At 34.9% G+C, this 23,533-nt stretch overlaps 1 protein-coding gene across 11 annotated transcripts in view; it reads left to right on the top strand.

Annotated features, from left to right (window-relative positions):
- The window catches only part of ATRNL1 (attractin like 1), a 519,346-nt gene that overhangs the window by 69,471 nt on the left and 426,342 nt on the right, over window positions 1-23,533 (top strand). For 10 of the 11 annotated variants that reach the window (XM_032988565.2, XM_032988564.2, XM_032988569.2 and 7 more), the window contains exons 8-10: window positions 5,745-6,000; window positions 13,679-13,862; window positions 17,783-17,937. In XM_032988565.2, the coding sequence (XP_032844456.2) occupies window positions 5,745-6,000; window positions 13,679-13,862; window positions 17,783-17,937 (595 nt within the window). Of the gene's footprint in view, window positions 1-5,744; window positions 6,001-13,678; window positions 13,863-17,782; window positions 17,938-23,222; window positions 23,459-23,533 lie in introns of those variants that run through there. The other variant, XM_032988577.2, reaches the window with a different exon arrangement.

Here is a 23,533-nt window from a genome sequence, read left to right as displayed (position 1 = left end):
TAAAATGCTCCTCTGTGAAGGGATTTGGAAGTCTTGTTAAAACTACTGTGTAAAAGCTAGGTGATACTGCTGGGGCATGATTTTTCAGGAATTACTGAATGCATAGTCTTGGAAGTCAGGAACATGAGGCAGCTGAAGTAAAGCATACTGGATCGCTGGTCATTTCTGCGATTTTTTTAAAATCTTTTTTTCTTTATTAAAAATAAGAACTCGTTTACCTATTTTGTGGAAATTCTGTACGTTTATTTGTTAGCTTTAAAGTAATTTATGATCATTCCCTTAAAGGAGGGATTATTCTGGATCTGGAGCCTTTATTAATTTACAGAAATTAGTGCTTTCATGTAGATCCTGACTTTCTTTGTTACTGTATCTCTAGGGATACATTCACACTGAAAGATTTTATTCTCTTTAGGGCTTCTAAAAGAATTTTGCACTCAAATTATAAAGTTCAGAAGGCTAAACTGATTGGCATTTGTTTGCCAGAACTGTAAGAGTTTTCCTGTGTCATCTGTTTAGTCACACAAAGTATATGACTTTTCAAAGTTTTTGTAAAGTTTTTTTTGGTTTGTTTGTTTTGTTTTGGGTTTTGTTTTGTTTGTTTATTTTGTTTTGTTTTAAATAAAAGTATTTTTACTTTTTCAGTTTGGATATTGTTCATGATCATCCAATGGATTATTTTTGTTATTGTTTGTAATAGAAAATTAAATAAGCAAGAGGCTCTCCAGAGGTGTGCCCATATTTAAAAATTTGTTTTCATAGACTCCCAAAGAATAGCTGAGAGCTGTGGAGATCATCTTGACCAACCTCTCTGCTCAAAGCAAGGTCAACTACAAGAGGCTGCTCCAGACATCATCCAGTTGGGTTTTGAATACCTCCAAGGATATTCAATTCCACCACATCTCTGAGCAACCTGATCCATTCTTTGTCCACTGTCACTGTAAAAATAAATGTGGTGGGGTTTGTTTGTTTGGTGCGTGATGTTTGTTTGTTTTTTTTTGTGGTTTGTTTTTGTTGTGTTTTGTTTTTTTTGGTTTTTTTTTTTTTTTTTTTTTTTTACATTTAAATTGGATTTCTTTTATTTTGTGCCCATCACCTCTTGTCTGTTCACTGGATAATACTGAGGAGAGTCTGGCTCCCTCTTTTTTTACTTTCTCCCACAAGGCATTTAATTGTATTTGAATTATTTAATTACTTAAACACACTCTCCAAAGATGATGATGATATCATTAAAATGAAGAAATTGAGAGGAATTTTACTGCCTTAAATTGTCTTAATTCCTCCCAGAAGGCTTTCCAAATTGTGACAGTTTACTTTTTCTCCTGTATTTGATTTATTCTCTTGTTTCCATTTTGGCTAGTAGAAATGTGTGTGACAATCATTATGATGTAAAACAAATACTAGATCAAACTAATATTTTCTTCTTCTCTTGAGAAATGTGATTTAACTGTTTTTTTTCAAAACTTGGCTTTGGTCTTATGATTTCTGCCTTCTGCTGTCATCCTCTATGCCCAATATGCAGTCAACTATTTACAGATCATATACCTTTTGTCATCTTTCTTTATGGTCCATCAAAAATTTTTAGTGATATAATTTTCTCAGGGAAAAAATCTGATTTGAGAAAATGGAAACATTTGTTGGAAACTTTTGGTTCCATTGAAACTAACAGGAGCTATACTGGCTGTTTTGTTGGCTTGTACCTGTACAGTTGCCAAGGTCCTGCATGTGGGTTGAGGCAATCCCAAGCACAAATACAGGCTGTGTGATGTGTGGATTGAGAGCAGCCCTTTGCAGAAGAACCTGGGGGTATTAGTGGATGGAAAACCGAATACAAGCCAGCAATGTGTGCTCGCAGCCCAGAACCCACCCGTGCCTTGGGCTGCATTCAGAGCAGTGTGGCCAGCAGGTTGAGGGAGGGGAATTCTCCCCCTCTGCTCCACTCTGGGGAGACCCCCCTGCAGTGCTGGGGCCAGCTCGGGGGCCCCCAACAGCAGAAGGACACGGAGCTGCTCGAGCGGGGCCAGAGGAGGCCACGGAGATGCTGGGGGGGCTGGAGCAGCTCCCCTGGGAGGCCGGGCTGAGAGAGTTGGGGGGGTTCAGCCTGGAGAAGAGAAGGCTCCGGGGAGCCCTTCGAGCGGCCTCCCAGGGCTTAAAGGGGGGGCAGGAGAGGTGGGGAGGGACTTTTTACAGGACATGTAGTGATAAGACAAGGCTTTAAACTGAAAGAGGGCAGATTTAGAATAGATACAAGGAAGAAATTCTTTCCCTTGAAGTGGTGAGGCGCTGGCCCAGGGTGCCCAGAGCAGCTGTGGCTGCCCCCTCCCTGGAAGGGTTCAAGGCCAGGTTGGACGGGGCTGGGAGCACCCTGGGCTGGGGGAAGGGGGTCCTGCCCGGGGCAGGGGGGGTTGGAACTAGATGGTCTTTAAGGTCTCTTCCAACCCAAACTGTTCTGTGATTCTATGAAACCAACTGATATGATTTGTAGGTGGGAGTGTTGTGAATGAGTGAGCTGCCTACTTGCCTGGTTTAAAGCAAGAAATTTTTAATTTTTGCTGGAATTCCTTACTGAGCAGGAACTCTGAATTACAAGTTCAACATACAGTGTAATTTTATATACTTTGATTTGCATATGGTAATATTTAGATGAAATTTTAATTGAAAAAACACAAGGTCTGTAAAGGCTTCTGTAACTTCTTAGATAATTTTATTAATGTGAAGTAATAGATCTAAAATGACCAAGGTTAATTTATTAAGTACTTACCTTCACTATCTGCCACTGTGTTTAAAAGTGTTGCTTTTGACATGTGGTATCAAAACATTAAAATATGAGTGTGTTGGAGGCCTTGTATCTTCTTGCTGCTTATCTGCCTATTGTTTTGTTATCTGTTCCTTGGACAGCCTGCCCCTTGTTCTAGTCCCTCTAGACTGAGGAATAAATTTTTTAACATCTTTCAACTGGACCAGATTCTTGATACTCTTTCCTCACTAATTTTACAAGGGCTCTCAGATTTATAATTTTTTGTCATTGTTAATCTCATTCCTGTTGTGGTATGCTATTTTATTATAAACATATACCTAGTATGCTTTATTCATGTAAAGGTCAGCAGTTTTTGTGTACTAGCACTCCTGAAACTCTGTATCATATCTATTGTGTCTGTCAGCCTCACCTTTAGCATATACCTTGATCTATATTTAATTTTTAAGTTACAAAGGTAGTATAAATTTATAAGGGGATTCCTTCTTTTCTTTCCCAATCTTTAGGCTGCTTAGGACCATTTGCACTTCTATCCTTCCTACAATCTTTTTCTGATTAGGCTTTCCAGACAAATGTCTATTTCTGCGTGCCTAGGATGTTGGGTTTTGTCCTGGATAACTATACGTGTAACTTTTTTTTTTTTTTTTTTAATTCTCTATTTCTTCTACTGACTTTGGTCTGTGAGCCTTTCTTTCTCCATGTTCAGCTGATCATCAGTAACTTTTAAAGTGTTTTGCAGCAGCACTAGCAGCTTCTTAATCTCAGAAATACCCCTGAGCAAAGCTTAGTTAAATCTGTTTTTTGTGGTTGATAAAGCAGTTGTCATGACCTTCTTGTCTTTTTCTCTGTGTGTACAGGATCTGCTGTGTCATTTATAAAGATTGCTCCTCGCAGAAGTGTTCTTTTATCTGAACTTTGAATCATTTAAGCAGAACTTTGAGGAGGACTTTCCTACTGTCAGCTGTCTGAGTAATCATTTCAAAGTTATGCAGCTCTTTAGGTCACCTTTTTTTGGTGTAGTTTCTTTCTTCAGTGTCAGAAATCTTTTTTTCAAACACTTATACAGCACCTACAACTCCCTAATCAGCTCCCTCTTTCTGCTGTAGTCTGTTACCTGCATTTAAATATAAGTAACTAAATAATTAGTTAACTATGATTGTGATGCTGATTTGCCTGTTGAGATCTATGTGGCAGTGTAATGAATGAGCCATATATGATCCTTCTAAGAAGAATATTTGTTGAAGCCTTTCCTTTTAATCAGTGTACAGCCTTCTTACAGCTTTTGTGGGTCTTCACCAAGCTCTTTGAAATGTTGTTTTATCTCATAGGAAACAAATGGGTTCAGATATAGATATCTAATCCTATGACAAATTCCTACTGAAGGATGTGAACATGTTTTGTTCAAACACCATCAGTTCAAACTAATCAGTAACACAGAGTATAACTGCACAGGAGAGATTTAAATTCCAAACCAAGAAATGTTTACCTGCCTCAAGTGAAAAATAGTTGAAAATCTTGCAGAAATTTCAAGTGTACTCTTGAAGACAGGTCAGACACTTTGGTCAATCATTTAATGACTAATCTCTCTGAGTAATGAAGAAGTTTGTCATGTGGTCCTGGACTCCAGTGTTTACCATCAACCGTAAATTGCATTATAAGCCTCTAAAGCCTTTGTTTTTCTGGACTAAATAGCCTGTCATTCTACTGCTCATCTATATTTTCATGCCTGACAGTTTGAGTTCATCATTCTTGATGTGTATGATGATAATAGCATGCAGTTTATATTTTTATTTAGATCCCATCAGCTCCTTGTACAGTAAGTCTGAAATTTTTGCATGGTTGATCCAAAATACTTATATTAGGTAGTTTCTTTATCTTCCAGTCTCTTTTTCTGAGGCTCATTATTCTGTGCTAAGCAAAACTTTGACAAAGGCATTAAGCCTGCAGATCTTTTTTTTTTTTTTTTTTTTTTTTAAAAAAAAAAAAAAAGGTAATAATTGATTTAGGGTAAACTCTAGAATATTACATTGCAGTATGCAGAAGACAACTGCCAACTGTACAAACACGGTGTAGATGGGATGCAGAGTGTATGTGGTTCTGGTATGTCCTAGCAAAGATTAAATATCATTTTCAGAACCAGAGGCAGTTTGTTTCTACCCAGGATAAACTGTCCTTGAGCCAGTCTGTGAAGCCAACAAGCTGGAATTTGTTCTGTGACTTCGTATACCTTGGCTTGCAACTCTAGATGAAGCCCAAGATTTAGTAGGATTTGCTTTCCGTCAATATTTAAGTAAATCTTTCATTACTTATCAAAACAGACAGCATTGGTCTTGGAGGTATGTGGTTCATGAAGACTTGGAAAACTGTTTTGCATCCCTTTAAAAAAAACTCAAAGTACTCTCTTATGGGGTCTGATGTTAGCAGATGTGCCCAAGAGGATACTATACACACACTGTCCCCTTTTTTGGGCTCTAATGACTGTAAATTTTCTCAGATCTTAAGTTACTTTACTATTAAGAGAGAACCAGCTCTCTTGTGCACATGTTGACTGAAACCCCCATAGACTGAGTGTGTGGAAAATCACATTTTAGTTCTGTGAACTGTTACTTAATAAAACTATATAGTAGCCTTTCTGTGTGTGTTTTTGTTTTTTTGTTTTTTTTTTTTTTTTTTCATAGAATGCTGCAGTATGAATTAGAAGAGCCATGTAATTAAAGATTTTCTGCTTGCAGTAATCTGTTTGAGATTCATTTCTGTGTCACTTTCACTGCTGGGTTTATTTTTCTGAGAAATAGTTTCCTTATCATCATTGTTGATTTAGTTTAAATATCATTGTCTGGGATTAGTGTCTGATATTGAGCTCATGATATTGGGTGAAGATTTAAATCAGATTGTTTAGTTACAAAATATTATGCAGCACTGAAGTATGCAATTCAGATGTTATCTTTCTGTAATCCATTATTTGCATTCTCTTTTGTCCCAATTTTTACAGGAAGACATCTACATGTATGGAGGCAAAATTGAAACAAATAATGGCAATGTTACTGATGAGCTGTGGATTTTCAATATACACAGTCAAACATGGAGTACCAGAACTCCTGCAGTACTTGTACATGGCCAACAATATGCTGTGGAAGGTCATTCAGCACATATAGTAGAGCTGGACAGCAGAGATGTGGTTATGATTATAATTTTTGGATATTCTGCCATATATGGTTATACAAGCATTGTGCAAGAATACTACATCAGTAAGTCACTTCAAAATAGTTTTTATCATGTATTGATTAAAAAAAAGAAAAATCCCTTTTTTTTGAAGTAAAGAACACTCCTCTTTTCAGAAGGAAAAATATATACTGGCAAAATAAATCCTCACCTTTTTTCCTTCAGATTGTATAGATCATATTTATTGTTAAGCAGTAGCATTTCCTACATGTTTGGAGTATGATGACTTCACTATGTGTTATTGTGCGTGTGACTGTGGTGCTCTAAAGGGGGTAAAGGTTGAAACCAGAAATTCCATGCAGCTTTTATTATTTTGATGAAACTTACTTTTTTAACACAGACTTACTGTTTTTACCACAGAGTAGATAGAGTAAAAAAAAAACAAAACGAAAAAGTAGAGCAAAAAGAGGAAAGGCAGAACAGAATACAACGATCAATGTTTAGTACAGTAATTTAGTCATTTTGAAGGTTCTGTAATATTTTCATTCTGATTTTTCAAATGTAATAACATAGTTCATCATTGTATATAGGGTTCTTTCTAAAGTGTATAAATGTTGCTACTAGAGGAAGTAAGAGAAAATGAACACTAATATTTGGAAATAACCTCCCATGTCTGTCTGGGATTCCTCTTGTGAACTGCAAGCTTTTCCTAGGAGTGATTTTTAAATGCTAGAACTAAATGAAGAGAATTCTTTTGTTTTTCTTATATAGGGTATATCCAAGATATTATTTCAATAGAATAAACATGAACATCTATACCATCTGATAGATTTTTAGGAATATTTATATGCCCATGAATTCAATTATTTTTTTTGATTCCTTGTTTTCTGTAGAATTTATCAGAGTGCCCCAGTTATTTAAGCAATCACAAAATGAGTAATACAGAATTTCAAAGTAATAGTTATATAAGACATAATTTAAAAAAATAATTCCTCCTCTTTATTTTTGTTTGCATGTATGCATATGTATATAAACAGTGTTTAAGCAGATATATGGGCTGGGGAAATCCCTTCAAAACTCAACGTTCTTCTGCTTCCTGACATTATTTCTTATGGTAGTGTTGAAGTTTTTTAACAATGTTGAAAAAGGATAAAAGATAATGAGAATAAGAAGAGGAGCACCATGATGTGCTTTATCGTCACTGAAAAATTTCATTGAACTGCATAAAGCTACTATAAAACTCTGGTTTTAGAATGATGTTTCAGAACAATATTCTATGATTTGTTAAGTATTAAAGACCAGTTTTCTGAAAAACTTAATTTCTGAAAGTTTGGTTTTAACCTACCAGAGAGAAACTTCTTGAAGACAAAAATACATTGTTCTGGTTTTCTGCATGCTCATTTACTGTAATGTCTACTGGAACTTTGAATTATTTGTTTCTTCACCTGCTGCTTATTTAGTCTAGAATAGAAGTACCAATATTATTGTCACCTACTATTGTGTTTGGCTTAATTATCAAGAAGGGTACACAATTCACTTTGTAGTATAAAATTCTGTCTGGTGGATTTTATTGCTGTTTTTTTGGTTGAAATGTAAAACTTGTTCCTATTTTATTTTTTTTTTTTTAATGTTAAAACTATGTTTATGGAGGATTAATAAAGCAATCTATAACTAAGCATATATATAACAAACAAACAAAATCCCACAAACCTTTCATACCATGGTGATAGGCTTTGAGTAGGAGAAAGCACTTAGTTACTATGGGTCTGAATTATTCTCAAGCTTATATGTCACCTATCTGAGATGATAGTTTTATCACATATTAATGAGAAATTTAATTTGTCATTATTATGAATTTAATTAATATGAATTTAATTAATGAGAAAGTATGCTTCACTTTGATCCAATATAAAGTAAACTTGTAACAATATATAGGGTATTGCTGTGGAAACCCCCTGATTTCAGTGAGTCTACTCATGTGATGGTGGATTATTGGCACATGCAGTGCTTTGCCGAACATGGTCTATATGCTGTAACTGAACCATTTCTGCCATGGATAATTCTCATGTTTCATTTTACCTCATTGCCTCTCCCTTCTTCCCCTCTCCTCTAAATTAAATGAATTTTGTGGCAAATTTTCCTGAATTCTGTGTCAGCTGTAGCATTTATCTACAGTTTTTCAGCTGTAGTATCATTTTTAGCCATAAATTCCAGATGATTTGAACGAAGAATGACTAATTTTTTTTTGGACTTCAGCAGCTCAGAATCCAACCTTAAAAGACATAGGAAGTGATAGAAGTATTACCGTGAAGCCACCTGAATAGGAAAGAAAATTTTTTATAAGAAAAGGCTTCTGATGTTATGGAAAGAAAAATTGGAGTCCAATTTTCTCTCTCTCTGCTTGCTTTTAAAATATACATTGCCTTAACATTTCAAATTGTACTCCTTTCTTCTTTCTAAATGTTATCAGCCATGGCTTTTAGTCCTAAGGAAAACTATTTTTCAAGCGCTTACCAGATGCCTACTGTAAGAAAGAGGCATCGAAAGATGCAATTAACCATTTGGTTCATATGAATTGAAACCTCCTGTTAGTGAAATTTGATGAACCTGTTACGTGGAATTCTTGTGCTAAAGCTTTCTTTAGGTACTGTGACCCTGATTTCCATGGGGTCTGGGTCAAGAAACATCTAAAATTTTAATTATTTGTGGATTCCCCAGCATTTCATATAGTTATGTAGTTCTTGTTAACAAAACATGTGAATCAAATGTGTGCATGGTCTGAAAATTTCTTGGACGTGGTCTGATTAGTGATGAAGGAAATTTCTGTCAAAGTAAGATACATTCTGGAAAAACTGGAAATGGTTTGGAGGCAGATTTTCACTATGCATAAGCATGGGAATTAATTTCTACTCCAAAGGTATGGTGGTTGTTGCAGGAACAAAAGAGCTTCCTGTTTTCCTTTCTTGCTATACCTACACTTACGGCTTTTGAGGAACCAATAAATCCTGGTATGGGAATTATGTGAATGATTTTACTAACTTGAACCATAAAGCTTTTCTGGGTTACTCCCCAGGGAAATTTATTTCCCTTTAGGTTAGCAATACCTCATAAACCTTCTAAGAATCTCAATGTGAGTCTCAAGGTGAATATAATAATGGTGTTTTGTTTCAGCTGAGGTTTATAAAATCTTCTTATACATTAAGAAACTTACTCATAAGTCTTCTGTGATTTCATTTTATTTTTTTAGAAGACATATCTGTTTGGATTGATATTGGTTTTTAGGCTGATATTTTTAATGACTTTTTAAGAAGGTTATAGGTTGCTTTTTCTTAATATATTTATTTGAAATAAGAAAGAAATGGCCATATCATATAACATGTGTTTCCTCTTTTTGTAAGTTAGCATAAGATTCACGGCTGCTTGAAAAAATTTAAAGTTTGTCACTTCAATGAAATGAAGATGACACAGTGAGGTGTTTCTTCAACATTTCATTTTTTTTTTTTTACCTAACCTGTTCAAAGGTTTTATTGTGGTAAGAACAGATCAGGTCAATATATCTACCTTTCCTTGGATTTTTGTAGTGGTTTTATTATTGCATATTATATTATATTTGTTTTTCAAACATCTTTTTAGAAAAAACTTTATCTCAAAATGCTATTTTAATTATTCAATTTTGAATTATATTTATATTTTGAATGATTATTTCTCAAATTTGAAGTTTTTCTTGATTTGTCCATCTTAATCATCCCAATCATCCTAATCATTTCATACAAAGAAATAAACTGAAAAAAAGAAAGAATAATATTTTGCGTCTTATTCCACTTGCTTTGATGATGGAATGGTGTTACATATTTAGTTAACTTCTTGTGAGCAAGAGGCTGGAATTTATCAATTTGGCCATCAAATTCAGTGCTTGTTAAATGCCTTTGGGATATTTTAAGTGAGATTTCTCTAGTGCCTGGCTAAATAACCTTAATCGTATTTTATTGGGAACACCTTACTTTCTATGTATTAAAATGACATTTGTACTGCATCCATGAGAAAGTCTCTAATGGCTCAGAGACTTTTGCTGTTGAAGCAGTGCTCCTACTCACTCTTCTCAGTCATTATCAACTGATGAGCTTCCATTTTATAGAAGTTCATGTTGCTAAGCCCAGTACACAATATCTTTAAATTATAGTTGATTTTTGACCTGTTTTTTCTGTTAGCCAAGATCATCCAGTTCATTCTACATGTTTTTCTGATGCTTCTGTGAATTGATAGTGTATAAATTTATTGCAATTATTACACGTTAAATTTGTGACAGTGTCATATAATGCACCCGTTCCAATCCTTAAGAAGTCTCCCTAGTAAGCCCAGCACCTCTCAACATTGTTCATTGCTGCTTCTTGTTCAATGCCCAAATCCCATTCTATTATAATGGTTTATTTACCAATTTCCCTTTATGACAGTATAGTAAGGACATTAGTGAAGCCCAGATACTGAGTACACCGAATCTTCTGTCTGTAGATAAATGGGTTTTAGGTAAATCGATGTAAATGCTTTGGTATGTTTATATTGTCCAGTGAAACAGTTACCCATTATTTCAACATTTTTTATTTATCCTTTTACTTTAAAAAACCTTTGTTCTAAACCTTGGCATATTATTGAGGCGAGATTAAGGTCTGTAGTTGTCCAGGTCTTGTCTCTCCTCCCTCTGGTCTTTAACAGCAGTACTGTGGTTGCTGTTCTTTGGTAACATTTAACCAGCTTTGTTTAAAATGCTTGTTACTGGGCTTGCAGTTTCACTTGCTGTGTCTGTCAGAATTTTGAAATAGAGTCATACCCCCATCTTCAATACATTAAATTAGTGAGTTTTAGCTTTCATCTCAGCTGTAATTTCTTCTTCTGTTTACATGTTTTTATATGTGCCTTTTTTTTTTTTTTTTTTTTTTTTCACTTGATCAGTCTCCTGGAAATGGTCATGGTAAAGCTCACATAAAGTGAGTGATTCTGTTTTGCCAAAGGTGACCAGAATATTAAAGCCTGCAACTGTGCCCAGCTGTTCAGTATTTGACAGATTTAATTATCTGAAGTTGTCATAGTGACTTGCCTAGGGATTTAAAAAGAAACTTTAAGTGGTAGAATTCTCTGGAAGATTGCCCAGATGTTGATGAAAAATGTCAAATTACAAATGAAAAGTAGAAGCCCCTATTACTGGAATGATTTTGGTTTGAGTGATTTTTTTTTTTTTTTTTCCAAATATCATTTGACCTTATTTTTACACTGTCTATTGAACTTACAAATTGAAATCTGGAAATAAAAAAATCACCAAATCTATTTCCTTCTATTTTGTTTATTCATTGAACTCTCTCTGCACTTGTTTTTTTAAGCTGTTGAGGATGTAGAGTTTTGCATGACTGATTTGGTCAATTGAGTACTTCATCTGATCTAATGATAGAAAGAGTGGTATCTCTTTGAATATGAGAAGAGTTGAATAAAAATTGGATTTTTGCTTAAAAAATATAGGTAAAGATACATATCATTTTTTTTTTTTAAAAAGCAGATCATATGCAGAATAATGTCTTTAAATTCAGAAAGAAGTGTATTTTTGTCTGAATGATGCAATATTCAAGATGCTGAAGAAGTGTGAAAGATTAAAACTGCATATATAGATTTCAGTACTCAAAATTCAAGCAGCTCAACCAAATTTTAGAATGGGAAATAGAAGGAGAAACTGTAATACCGTTTTTGACTTTTATTTCGGAAAGATACTGCTCCTCTTTTCTCAATTTTAGGTATTTATCCATAGCATATGTTTTTTATTATGTATGCGTCTGCACAAGTCATGTAAAGCTATGCAATACACAATTTTACCATGACAGTGTTCTAAATGCTACATAAACCAGTCAGATATAAAAGCAAAATATTCTATTATACATATGATCAACAACATTGAGTAAATTTATGTGGAAGAATAGTCATTTATCTCTGAAAAGCATATATGTCACTCTTCAGGACTGATTGCGAATGAAAAAATGAGGATGATGTTGGTGATAGAAAGGCGTATCTGCAGGTTGACTCTCACCAACCCTCTTACATAAATTGTATCAAATAAATCTATTTGTTAGCAAGGTAATATGTATGTAAAATACAGTATTATTGGTACAAATACGATGTTTGTTTGTTTTCAGAGCTGATGTTCTTAATAGCTTGACAATATCCAACGTGGAAATTAGAATAAAATACTAGTTACATTACACTAGATATAAATAATGTAAATAGACTGTGTCAGATGTAAATAGTGTATTACAAAAATATCAGCATTCATACACACAAAAAAATCATCATAAGTCTTCCAGTTTAATCTATACTTTATTACTTGCTATAAGCACTTATTACTGAAAAAAATTGTAACTTGCTTGTAGAGGCAGTGCCTGGAAACCATTTAATGAAAGTAGAATAACAACAGTAATAACTTCAAGTCATGAGTCTCTTTACTGAACAGAAGAATCTGGAGGAAAAAGAGGTAATCTTAAACTACCTACATAATATCAGATAAAAATTGAAAAGGAATTTAAACTAACTCAGGTGAAGCAAGATATGTGGTTGTGTGCTAGCCTTGGATAAATAACTTCATAATGGCAGCCAATTTAGGTTAAGAATTAGGAGACTGCTCCACTTTGGAAGTCCCCATCCGTACTTTCTGTTCTTCTGTCATAATCTTCAAAAGGCTCTAAGTGAATTATTTCTTCCATTTCACATCTGTAGAACTGGCTGCCTAATCATCATTGGCTCTTTTCAATAGGCTGGCTTCTACAGGAAATACCTCCTGGCTTGCTCTCTTTGTGACTTATGTCATCAGCTGGGAAGGTGAAGAGGCGGGGGGGTAGGGGGATAGAAATGGAAATTTCAGGCCACAGGCAATGAGAAGTCACTTAACCTCTCTACCTTTTTTATCACTACGGTAAAATATTTTCCAATTGTCTTTTATTCTTCAGTCATAACAGCTATTGCGAATGGTTTTATTTGGTGTCTCTTTGCAGTTATTAATGATGTGATGTAAAATGTGTATTTAAGTGCCACTTTAATGAGCTGCTATCAAATTATCCTTCTGTGAGTTTTCAGCAACTGAGTAGGTATACTTGCAGTTAAATAATGAAGAAACAGTAGTTGGAAACTTATTTTAGTTCAATAATTTTCACCGTTTACTAGCAAAATGCCTATCTGTATCTGCATATACTTTGAGCTACCCTATGTTACATTGTTCTGGCAACTCACAGCAGTTCGGTTTCTGCCAGGCTTCTCCAGTTTCCCCATGATGGAGTACAGGTGTTCCTAATGCAGCTGCAGTAGCTGGAGCACTGAATTCTCATCAGCAATCCTGAATCCTTATCAGGACAAAATTATGGTTGAGAGAGAATTCTAACTCTTAATTTCATATTTTCCAAAAGGTTTGAGCTTTTTTTCCCTTTTTTTTTTTTTTTTTTCCTGTGTGTGTGTGTGTGCTGAGCTTACACATAGGAGGAGAGTATGAGCTGCTGTCTGGCACCTGTAACAGCAAGGCATTTGTGATTTAATCAAGAATAGCAGATAATAGTCTAATAATGTTATCCAATTGCAGATATCTTGATACATTGGTATAAAATTACTTCTTAAAACAAGTCCCTAGTTATTGCTGTATTCAGAATTATAGTGAACATTATTTTATATACTTTAATGTTCTAGTATTGCATGTTAGCAATAGTAAGGCTTAAACCTATGTCTTCTGTACATCTGTTCCAGGGTCTAATTCTTGGCTCGTACCAGAAACAAAAGGCGCAATTGTGCAAGGTGGATATGGCCATACTAGTGTCTATGATGAACTGACAAAGTCTGTTTATGTCCATGGTGGATACAAAGCGTTACCTGGCAATAAATATGGATTGGTGGATGATCTTTACAGATATGAAGTTAATACTAGGACATGGTAAGTGGGATTTATAATTTAGGAAATTACTGGAAAAGGAAATGTATACATAGAGTAAGGTAAATTAAGGTTCTAGTAAGGTCACAGAAGTGCCTCTATATCCTTTTCATGTTGCAGAACAGTACCTTCTCTGCAACAAAATAGAAGATTGCAGTGAGGGATTAGACTTTAGGCACCAGGTTAATGGAGCTACATATCAAAGGAATGGCAGGGAGGGACCTTTGCACATGTTCTACAAATTAAGAGAAGGTTCTCCTATCCAGATGTAATGACTATGCAGAAATAGTACATGTGTACTGTTTCCACAGGGTATGAATATAGTGCTGATGCACATTCAAGTATCTGTTACAGAAATAAGTAGAGAAGTCTAAGAAATGTGGAAGTTTGTTTTTCACAAAGCACCAGAAATAAGAGAGAAAATTCCTGGTATTGTACAGGGATCTTTAGTTATTAATGTTCTTGGTATTTCTGTTTTTGTGAGTTCCTTGTCCCTCGAGTTTATTGTAACTTATGAATGATACTTACATGTTATGTATAGAAAGTGACCTTAAATGTTTTTTCTTAACTTTGAGAGGATTTGAGATCCAGAACTATTTCTCAGAACATTTTATTCTTGCAATTTAATATTTGTGATGAACACTAGTGTCAACCTTAAGCACACAAGACTTGCTTTCAGATGTTGGAAATGTGGGTTTGTTTTCACTGAGGCTCTTGATTTCAGATGGCACTAACTCATGGCACCTGGGAACATTATTACAAGAATTTTTTGCCCTTTTTAATATATTTTTAAATTGCTGGAATTTTAATGCTCTTTTATACTGTATTCTTGGAACAAAATGGTATTGTATCCTTTGGTCTGTTCAACAATATAATAATAACTATTGGAATACTTTTATTCATTATTCATATAAAAACTAATAACAAATGCTTCTGTATTAATGTGCCATTCTCCACAGCTACAGAACTTAACTCTTTTATTCATTCCATGAGTATTATACTGAAAGTCAGTTGTTCTATTGGACTGAAAACTGGCTGAGAGGATGGGGTAATGACACATAGTAATAAAATCTTTGTTTACTGTATCTGTGACATCTTATAATCAGTATTATAAGCACTCAGTGAGGCAACTGAGTCTGAAAGTGCCACAGGCTAGGTGGGGTGTGAGGAAGAGGTGGAATCATGTTGCCTGTGGCTTTTTTCACATTCAGATCTGCTTGTCCTCACTGCTTTTCTCCTACACTCATTCTGTGTTTCTCTGTCTGATCTGTCTGAGGTTTGTATGCTTTACCAAGTCTTGGTATACAAAGCTGATTACTTTTTCTTCAGTGGCATGGGGGTTTTCATTTCTTCATATCAATTAGGCATCAGCTTTAAGTTTCTTGCAATGTGAGGTGCGAAATTTTAATTCCTAGTGTGAACATTATTTCTAATACATGATGGAGAATTACAGTGTTTGTAATACCTGCATCGCTTTGCATTACTTGCATGCTGCTGCAGTTGGCAGTTGAGAGACAATGTGGTGCTGTGCTTGGATAATGGCCTGAAAGAGTGGAAGCACCTGCTGTCTCCTGGGTATTTCTATTACTGTTATAATGTCATGCAACACTTGGTGTTGGTATAGTTAAACATGGACTAATGTTTGCAGATACATGTATATATGTACTGAGTTCAGTGCAAAGTGTGCTGGAGACTCACGTAATTTACATGGGGTTGATATGTGTTGGAGAATTCTGAAGATTGCTCTCATCAGTGATGCTAATGAGTAGTGAAAGTCATGGCCAAATTAACAGACTTGGTCTGTATTACATGTCCACTTCTGCTGAATTTTGTGGAAAAATTACTGTTACCAAGAGGGAGGAAACTCAGCACACAATATGCAAAAATTTGGGAAAAAAAAGCTCCTGTACAACATGGGGACCAGGGCTGAGGCAATGCAGTTGGGTCACAAGTAGAAAAGTGAGTAGCCCGAAGGAAAACTGTGAGGTTTGCTGTTATAACCACTGTGGAGAGGAGAGAGTCCTTAGTTTTCTCTGGAACAGTGTATGGCTCTTTAGGCCTTTAGTGATCAAGACAACTATTTGTAGACAGCTGCATGGCAGGGTAATCAAGACAGAGCCTAGTGTATAGCAGTTAATGTAAATTAGGAGGCAGGAGCTGTAGAAAACTAGTAAAGCAACAGACAAAAAGATATCTGTAGTCTGAATGGATAAGGACAACATGTTCTATGTATATTGCGATTCTTTCAAAACATAGCAGCTGTTTTCCTCCATTATTAGTTGAAAATAACTCTTAAAAATAATGTCTTGTTCTATTTACTTGCCATTCCTAATTTTGTGTATTGCTAACTGATGAGTTGAAACCAATATGACATTTTTCTGGGTAGGTACCATAATTAATTTGTATCATGTTAATTCATGGTTAGAAAAAAGTTACTTGGTACTCTGTTTTCAAAGTAGATTTAGCAGAAATACACAACAAAAATGAAAGTCGCTTAACAGAACAAAAAAAAAAGGGTTAAAACCAGAAGCACATTAGTGAATATGCTGGTGGTTTGAAGGAATTATCACATTTTTAACCAATTAAAAAAAAAAAATCGCGTTTACTTTCATTTAGTCTTTGCTATTTTCTTTGATGTTACTTTCTAGGAATATGGGAGAATCTATTTAAATGATGAAATGAGAATTTAGGTTTAATGTCTTCCTTTCAGCTTGTTTAAAAATATGATCTCTTATCACTTAAAAAATACTTACGTCATTATGTTAAAACAATAACATATACTTTAAAACCTCTCCCCCAAATCCTATGATGATGTAAAAATATTGAATAAATGTTGTCAGAGTGATTCTAAAGAGACAATATTACTCAATCAGAAAAAGTTTTTTTTCAAGTCAGTATATTTGTTATAGGAAATAAGTAACTTTTTAATTATAGATGTGAGCAGTCTGCAGTGACACAAGGGAAAGTGAGAGTCTCAGCTTGAGAACTGTGAGATTACTGAGACAAGTAAGAGGTTATTAGGGGAATGTAAATAATATTCTGTACTGGTGATATAATCAGCTTTTCACAAGCATGTCTACAGCTGGTCTACTTAACTAATTCAAGATGGTAAAGCCCACAAATGGTTACTCTCTCCCTTAGATTTATTTGCTGTGAGTGAATGAAGTTTGTATTCTGTTCTTTCAACTAGTGCCATACCTGCCATTTTAAAACTGCAGTATTGATAGCTTTGGCTAATGTTGGGCCCATGTTACTGCTCTGGCACAAAACAATAGACTTTTTTGGGGGATTTTTTTTTTTTTTTTTTTTTACTGAAATTCTGTAGTTTATGTTTGAGTTTGCCAGCCTGGACATATTTATGAAGCACTGCAGGTGGTTTTCATCATATCTAGAATGACTTATACCATTTCTTTTCCAGATCTGAGTGTTCAATTAATAATAATAATAAAAAGTTTCTTCTTTTCCAATACTTACGATGGTCTAAAGATTCCTTTAGCCTTCTAAAGAGTTCTTTATTGCATTTTTTGAGCAAAACCCCAACATAACTAAGAATATATAAGAATAAGAATTAATAATATGACTGTATTTTCAGTTTAGAGTAAAATCTACCATATCATTAAAAACTTATGAAGAATGTAAATATCATATGATTTGAGATACCTTATTTGACAAACTGGTTTTGTTAATTAGAAAAAAGAATGACATTTTACATGTATGCTGAATATATTTGCTGTAACACGAGAAAATTCGTAGTCTTAGAAATAATCTGAACACATTTAATATTTACCCTGCCCATCGCATTTCATATTTAATAATAGCTTTTTTTCCTTGTATTTTATGTTGTTTTCACCTATAAATTTTCTTGATATATGTATAGTTTTTCCACATGTTAGTATATATTAATTTAGTCTTGTATTTTGTAGGACCATTTTGAAAGAGAGTGGTTTTGCAAGATACCTTCATTCAGCTGTCTTAATCAATGGAGCTATGCTCATTTTCGGAGGAAACACTCATAATGATACTTCCCTGAGTAATGGTGCAAAGTGTTTTTCTGCTGACTTCCTTGCATATGATATAGGTATGTATCATGTTGTATTTTTCACATTTGAGTTTTAAATACTACAGTGTTGCTTTTTCAAGTCCAGGTAATGATATTCTTGAAGGTGTTTGGGTTCAAATCTTTAAAGTTATTTATACATTATATTGTAATATTAAAAACAGGCTTTTGTTCCATAATAGTCTTAAACATTTAGTTTGTGGGACAAAGCATAATAGCTAAAATTATCAATTTTAAAAAGTATGCCTAATACTGCCTTATGAATAGTGGATATGTTGCTAAATTAATTGCAAGAGTTGGTGCATTTTGGTGTTATGAAAGTGTGTTAAACACAAACCTTAGTGGTTATTAGCTCCAAGTGTTGATTTATTTTTCATTTTTCATACTGAATATCTACATAGTACTAGTAAAATATGATGATGGAATTAAAAAAAAAAAAAAAAAAAAAAAAGGCAAGTCAAAACCAAACCAACCCCTACCTCCCTCACCCCCCCAAAAGCCTACACCACAACATTTCCCCACAAATAACACTTGAGAGGTCCCTGAAAAGGTTTGGAATTGGTGGAGTTTGGAAAAATGCATTGCTCAGTGCACCCCAATGAGCCTGAATTGAAAATCAGGGAGTGGAGAATTTAAGGGAGGCAGGGGTAGTCAGGTGGTGATGCCCAGGAAACTTAAGAAAGGTTCAGCTGCCACAAGCTGAAGAGTGACCTGGGAACAGAAAGTGCACACAGCAAGAAGCAGTCTATAGGAACAGCCTCTTGGGGGACTGGTGGTGGTAGGTAGCTGGTGGTAGCGATATGGACACAGGTTGGGGCTGATAGCATGGGTTTTGCTGGATATGTTCCTCTGACAAGTTGCCCTCCCCCCTCCTGTTTCTTCCTATGCATTTCAGACCAGAATATTAATTCAAAGATTTCTGCCTTTGAGACTGCAGTACATTACTTGATCAGGATAACTGACTTGAGACATGTCTGTTTCACATTGAGCAATACTCCACCCACAGTCCGGTGTGAGCAGTCTTGCTGAGTGGGAGGAAAATTCTGGGATACTCCCTCATATAGACTAATGGGTTAACTATATTAAACGAATCTGGGCAATAATAGACTATGGAATACTTTTGCATCATTATGTTAAGGATAAACTGTGTTTCTGTGGACAACAGTGCAATGAAAATGGTTAAGCTATTTATGCTTAGTTTCATGGGACAGAAGATGTTTAGGATGATGGTGCTGAAAAAAAAGAAATTTACCGTGGAGCACCAAAGCCTGCTGGTATGCAGTACAAATGTCAAAAAACAGAGTTCATTCCCAGTTATCAGAGTTCAAAAGTAGAAGTGAATAGTAACAAAAGAACCCCACAAAACTTCGCTGACAATTGGATGGGAGCAACCTGGACTGTCATTCAGAGAGAATGAGATGATTGGAAATTAGAGTTGATTTGAGATAATGTTTAATGGAACAAGGCGCAAGTCATACACTTAGGAAACAATAAGAATTTTCTCCTACAAACTCAAGGAAATGACAGTGGCTTGTGTGTCTGAGTCAGGAGTGGCATGGGGCTGGAGAAGGGGCCTAATGAGAACAACACACATTTAAGAAAGACAACCTCAAATAAGGCTTTGCATTGCCCATGATATTAAGGCCAGCTGAAGCATGAGAAGCCTTTAGGAGATAATTAAATGATGTGGTAACTTTAATTTCGCAAGAGAGTGGTTGAGAGAAGAGGAGATTGTTGTTTATAAATATAGAAGAATACACTTTGGAGGAAAACTCTTTAAGGTAAAAGACAGTTTTGAGGTAAGACTAGGTGTGTGTAAGCTTTCAGTCTGTAGAATGGTTCGAACAACTTGAGCTGTGCAGTTAAGGAAAAGACTCCCTATAGATTTGTGGAGGCTGTAAATCTAAGGGAATTTAATGAGTCCATAATCTGTTTCCTGTCTTGTTTATTGCCACTGCTGTTCTTATCATAAATAGTTTTTCCTTTCCTTAATGTTCACATCCATATTTTATGCATAGCCTGCAAATATAAACCCACAGGTTGTATTGGGGCCAAAAAACACAGCCACTTGTCCCAGGCATTAAAAATTGGGAAATGTGTCAGAGCAGTCTAGGAAATGGACTTGTGCATGATCCTATTGAGAATAGCCTGTGGATAGTGTCTGGACCTGTTTTTGGCAAGTGTTTATCAGCTGATTACAGTAGTAGAAAAGGATGAGACATGATCCTTTTTATAGGACTAGTTGATGGATCTTCATGGCTTTTTGTATAGATATCAATGCAAGATGTTTGCTTTCATACGAAAAATAATCAGTAAATTACATATATGTATTTTTATCCTGCCAGTCTCATCGATTGTGTGAAAAATGCCTATTTAAAACAGTTGAATTTTTGGACTGTATCCCTGTATTACATATTCTGTAGCTTCTTATGGGCATCTGATGGTGTGGGCTATTGATTTTGTTCTCACTTCAGTTTACATCTGGTTTTAATTTTTAATGAAACAGAGATGCCTCCTCATTTTAGAGGATAATATTACTGATTGGTCTACATTTATTTGTAGAATGTGCACTTGGGAATCAATAGTATGAGTCCCAGGATCTGAATAAGTGTAACATTCTGACTTTGATGCAGCAGGAGTTTTTTTTTTACCCTACTTCGTGAAAATGTTGTATGCTTTTTTTTTTTTTTTAATTTTTATATTTTAAGGTGGAAAAATATTTTTTCTGGTTGATTACAATATTTAATATGATATTAATATTTTATTGCAAGTCACACTCTCCATGTTATCAAACTGGTGAAGTACAAAAGAAATGGATGTAGTAATTACTCTTTAGAAAAAAAAAATTTATGAAGATTGATTTGATTCAGACTTAATCTTCTGTATTATTCATTTCACCAAATTAAAAACAGTTTCCCAACACACATTAGGTAAAGACATACTTTTTCAGAAAACAGTAAATACTTATTTTACTAGAAATTAAATACTTACGGAATTTGGTATATTTCAGAACTGCCTTTACTTTGTATCATGAGTTTTTGAACAAAGCTTGGAGGAAAAAAATTATATGTTGCTATCAGTATCATGTTTCCTAGATACTTTCTAAGTGATGGAGTGCTATGCTCTGTCTTTAAAAAATGGGTGCTGTCTGGAAACAAGCTGAATCCTGGAGATAGAGCCTATACTATTTATGTTCGAGTTGGGCTATAGAGTACTTTTGATTATATCTCTTATTATATGTGACATAGTCTTATGGATAGATTGCTTCATCTTTTTATTATCCATGAAAATGCTTACTGGCTTTCATATTAATGTGAAATAACTATTTAGGGGGATTCATCTCAGTTAAGTTTAGCTATCTAGAAGGTTGGTTTCTAATACAATCTGGTAATCCAAACTCCTCCTCTAGTCAATAGAGGGAGATAAGTATCTCCAGAGAGCAATTAATTTTACCAAGTTTAGGACAGAGTTGCTCTTTTTTTCTTATTTTCTGGAATCAGTCATTGATCTCTTGGTCTATGTGTGTGAGTTTTAGACAGTTAAATGTAAGTGTCATGAGCCAAGAGCTCAATTCAGTCATTTTAAATGCTTACTGCATCTGAATATATTCTTTAAAGCTGAAGACTCAGAGGTCTGGATATCTTATAAATACTATTATACTGCCCTAATTTTCATAATTAATATTGTTTGGTGTATTTTCTTAAATAACAGTTAACATATGATGAGTCTGAGGCATAAAATGAACTTTAGAAAGCTGGCCTTTAGTATGCTTTTGTCCTCCTCTGATATTTTACCACCAAAGTTGCTGCTAAGTTGCTCTGGCACCTCCTTAAAGATCCGCAAATGATTTTCCTCATAGAGGTGAAGTGTTTCCCACCCATGCTGTTATTGCTTACATTATGCTGAGAGAAGAGCACAGGGCTGCCACTGGGCTCAATTTTGGATGCTGTGGTTGACCTGCAGTTTTCTAACTGATGTTGGTTATGGCTTTTCTTTATCTACTGGACACTGGAGTGCCAGTTACCTGTTCAGTATATAAAAAGACACAGAGGGGCCTCAAGTGGTGAGATCCTGCTTATTATGGATATAATGTCAGAGTTCAACCTACAATGTTCATTTAGGTCTTCCATTATAAAATTTTGAAATATACTTGTAGCAGTTTTCTCATTCAGAAAATGAATTTGAATAGGTGTATATAGCAAAAATATATATGCACTGCTTGTGAAAATCTGTGCTTCGTGACAGCTCTTTGGCAATCAGGGAGTTACATATGCAATGGACAGTTTGTGTGTAGTCATCGTACATAATAATGACAGTTATTACAAACTGGGATGTGTGTGTCTTAAAATCTGTCTGCATACTTGTAATTAATTTGGATTTGTCTTTCAAAATAAGATAATATCTTGTTCTTCAGTCTTTGCTGTGTAATTGAGAAACTGTATTAGGACCTGTACTCCAAGTGGCCCCAGTTCCTTAGCACTACTTTGTAATATATAAAAATTGCACACCTTTGGGAGTCTGAGACACGGTAGAAAGAAAGTAGATAATCACCACTGACATTAAATTGTACAAAGTGCTTAGATCCCACAGAGATTAGTTTAAATAAATGTGTAATAGAACTAGAGAGGAACCATGACATGTGTCTGTATTGATGTTTTGCTTGTTTTCAGCTTGGTACTAAGTTTGACATTAGTTCATTAGTTCAGCTTTTTTTTTTCTTCAGGAACAAAATCACACAAGTTGATTACTGTTGTCCACAAGTTCAACATTGTGTTTTCTGCCTACATAGTGATAGAGTGGTTTGACCAGGCTAGTGTGCTGGGGAGTTTTTTTTTCTGAATACTTGATTAATTTAAACATATATATTGTATAAGGAATAGCATACAATTCAGAGAGAAACCATGGTCATCTGTCTACCATACAAAGTTCTAATCCAACTCGTGCTCCCAACAAAGTATTACGGTTTTGCAGAAGTTTGTCTAATTGGGTACACATCTCAATAACAGGGCTGAATTCTGTGAAAGGATCAATGGTGAAACAAATAACATTGTGCATAGTAGTTCTTAAATTTTTAAACATTTATAAACAAAACGAAACTACTTCATGAAGACATCTCATTCTTTGACATGGCTAAGGATTATTTGGTACAAGTTAGGAAATTTGAGGACGTGTTATACATACATTGATATGAATTTGAACAAAAATAGCATACTTGAATCAGCTATCAAATGGGCTCCATTGTAATCAAAATGAGCTAAAAGCTATTGTGGATTCTTCTTGCTGTTATTGGCCTTCTGGTATTTCAGCAATCATGGAAAACCCTCCCATAGAATGTGGAACTCTGTGGTATTGTCCTAAAGTATAACAGAAGTTACCCTGGGAACGTTCAGCCCCACTCCATTTTCTGGACTGTACCACCAACAAGTTTTTGGGAACAACATTATGTCTGGCAACCAGATTTGGAACAAGAATCCTACCTTACTCTGTTCTCTTCTGTAGTCTTGGCAAGAAAAGAGGGGTGCAGCATTACAGCTTTTTCTTCAATTTTATCTCCACTCTTTGTGTCTGGTATGAAGGTTTAAAAAACACCTCATGTGTCTTTCTTCCTTACACTGCC

The sequence above is a fragment of the Tyto alba genome, unplaced genomic scaffold (assembly GCF_018691265.1).
Source record: "Tyto alba isolate M040663 unplaced genomic scaffold, T.alba_DEE_v4.0 Super-Scaffold_1, whole genome shotgun sequence".
NCBI classification, from domain to species: Eukaryota; Metazoa; Chordata; class Aves; order Strigiformes; family Tytonidae; genus Tyto; species Tyto alba.
Note: the sequence above shows the minus strand (reverse complement) of the source record. Positions and strands in the feature narration are given on the sequence as shown.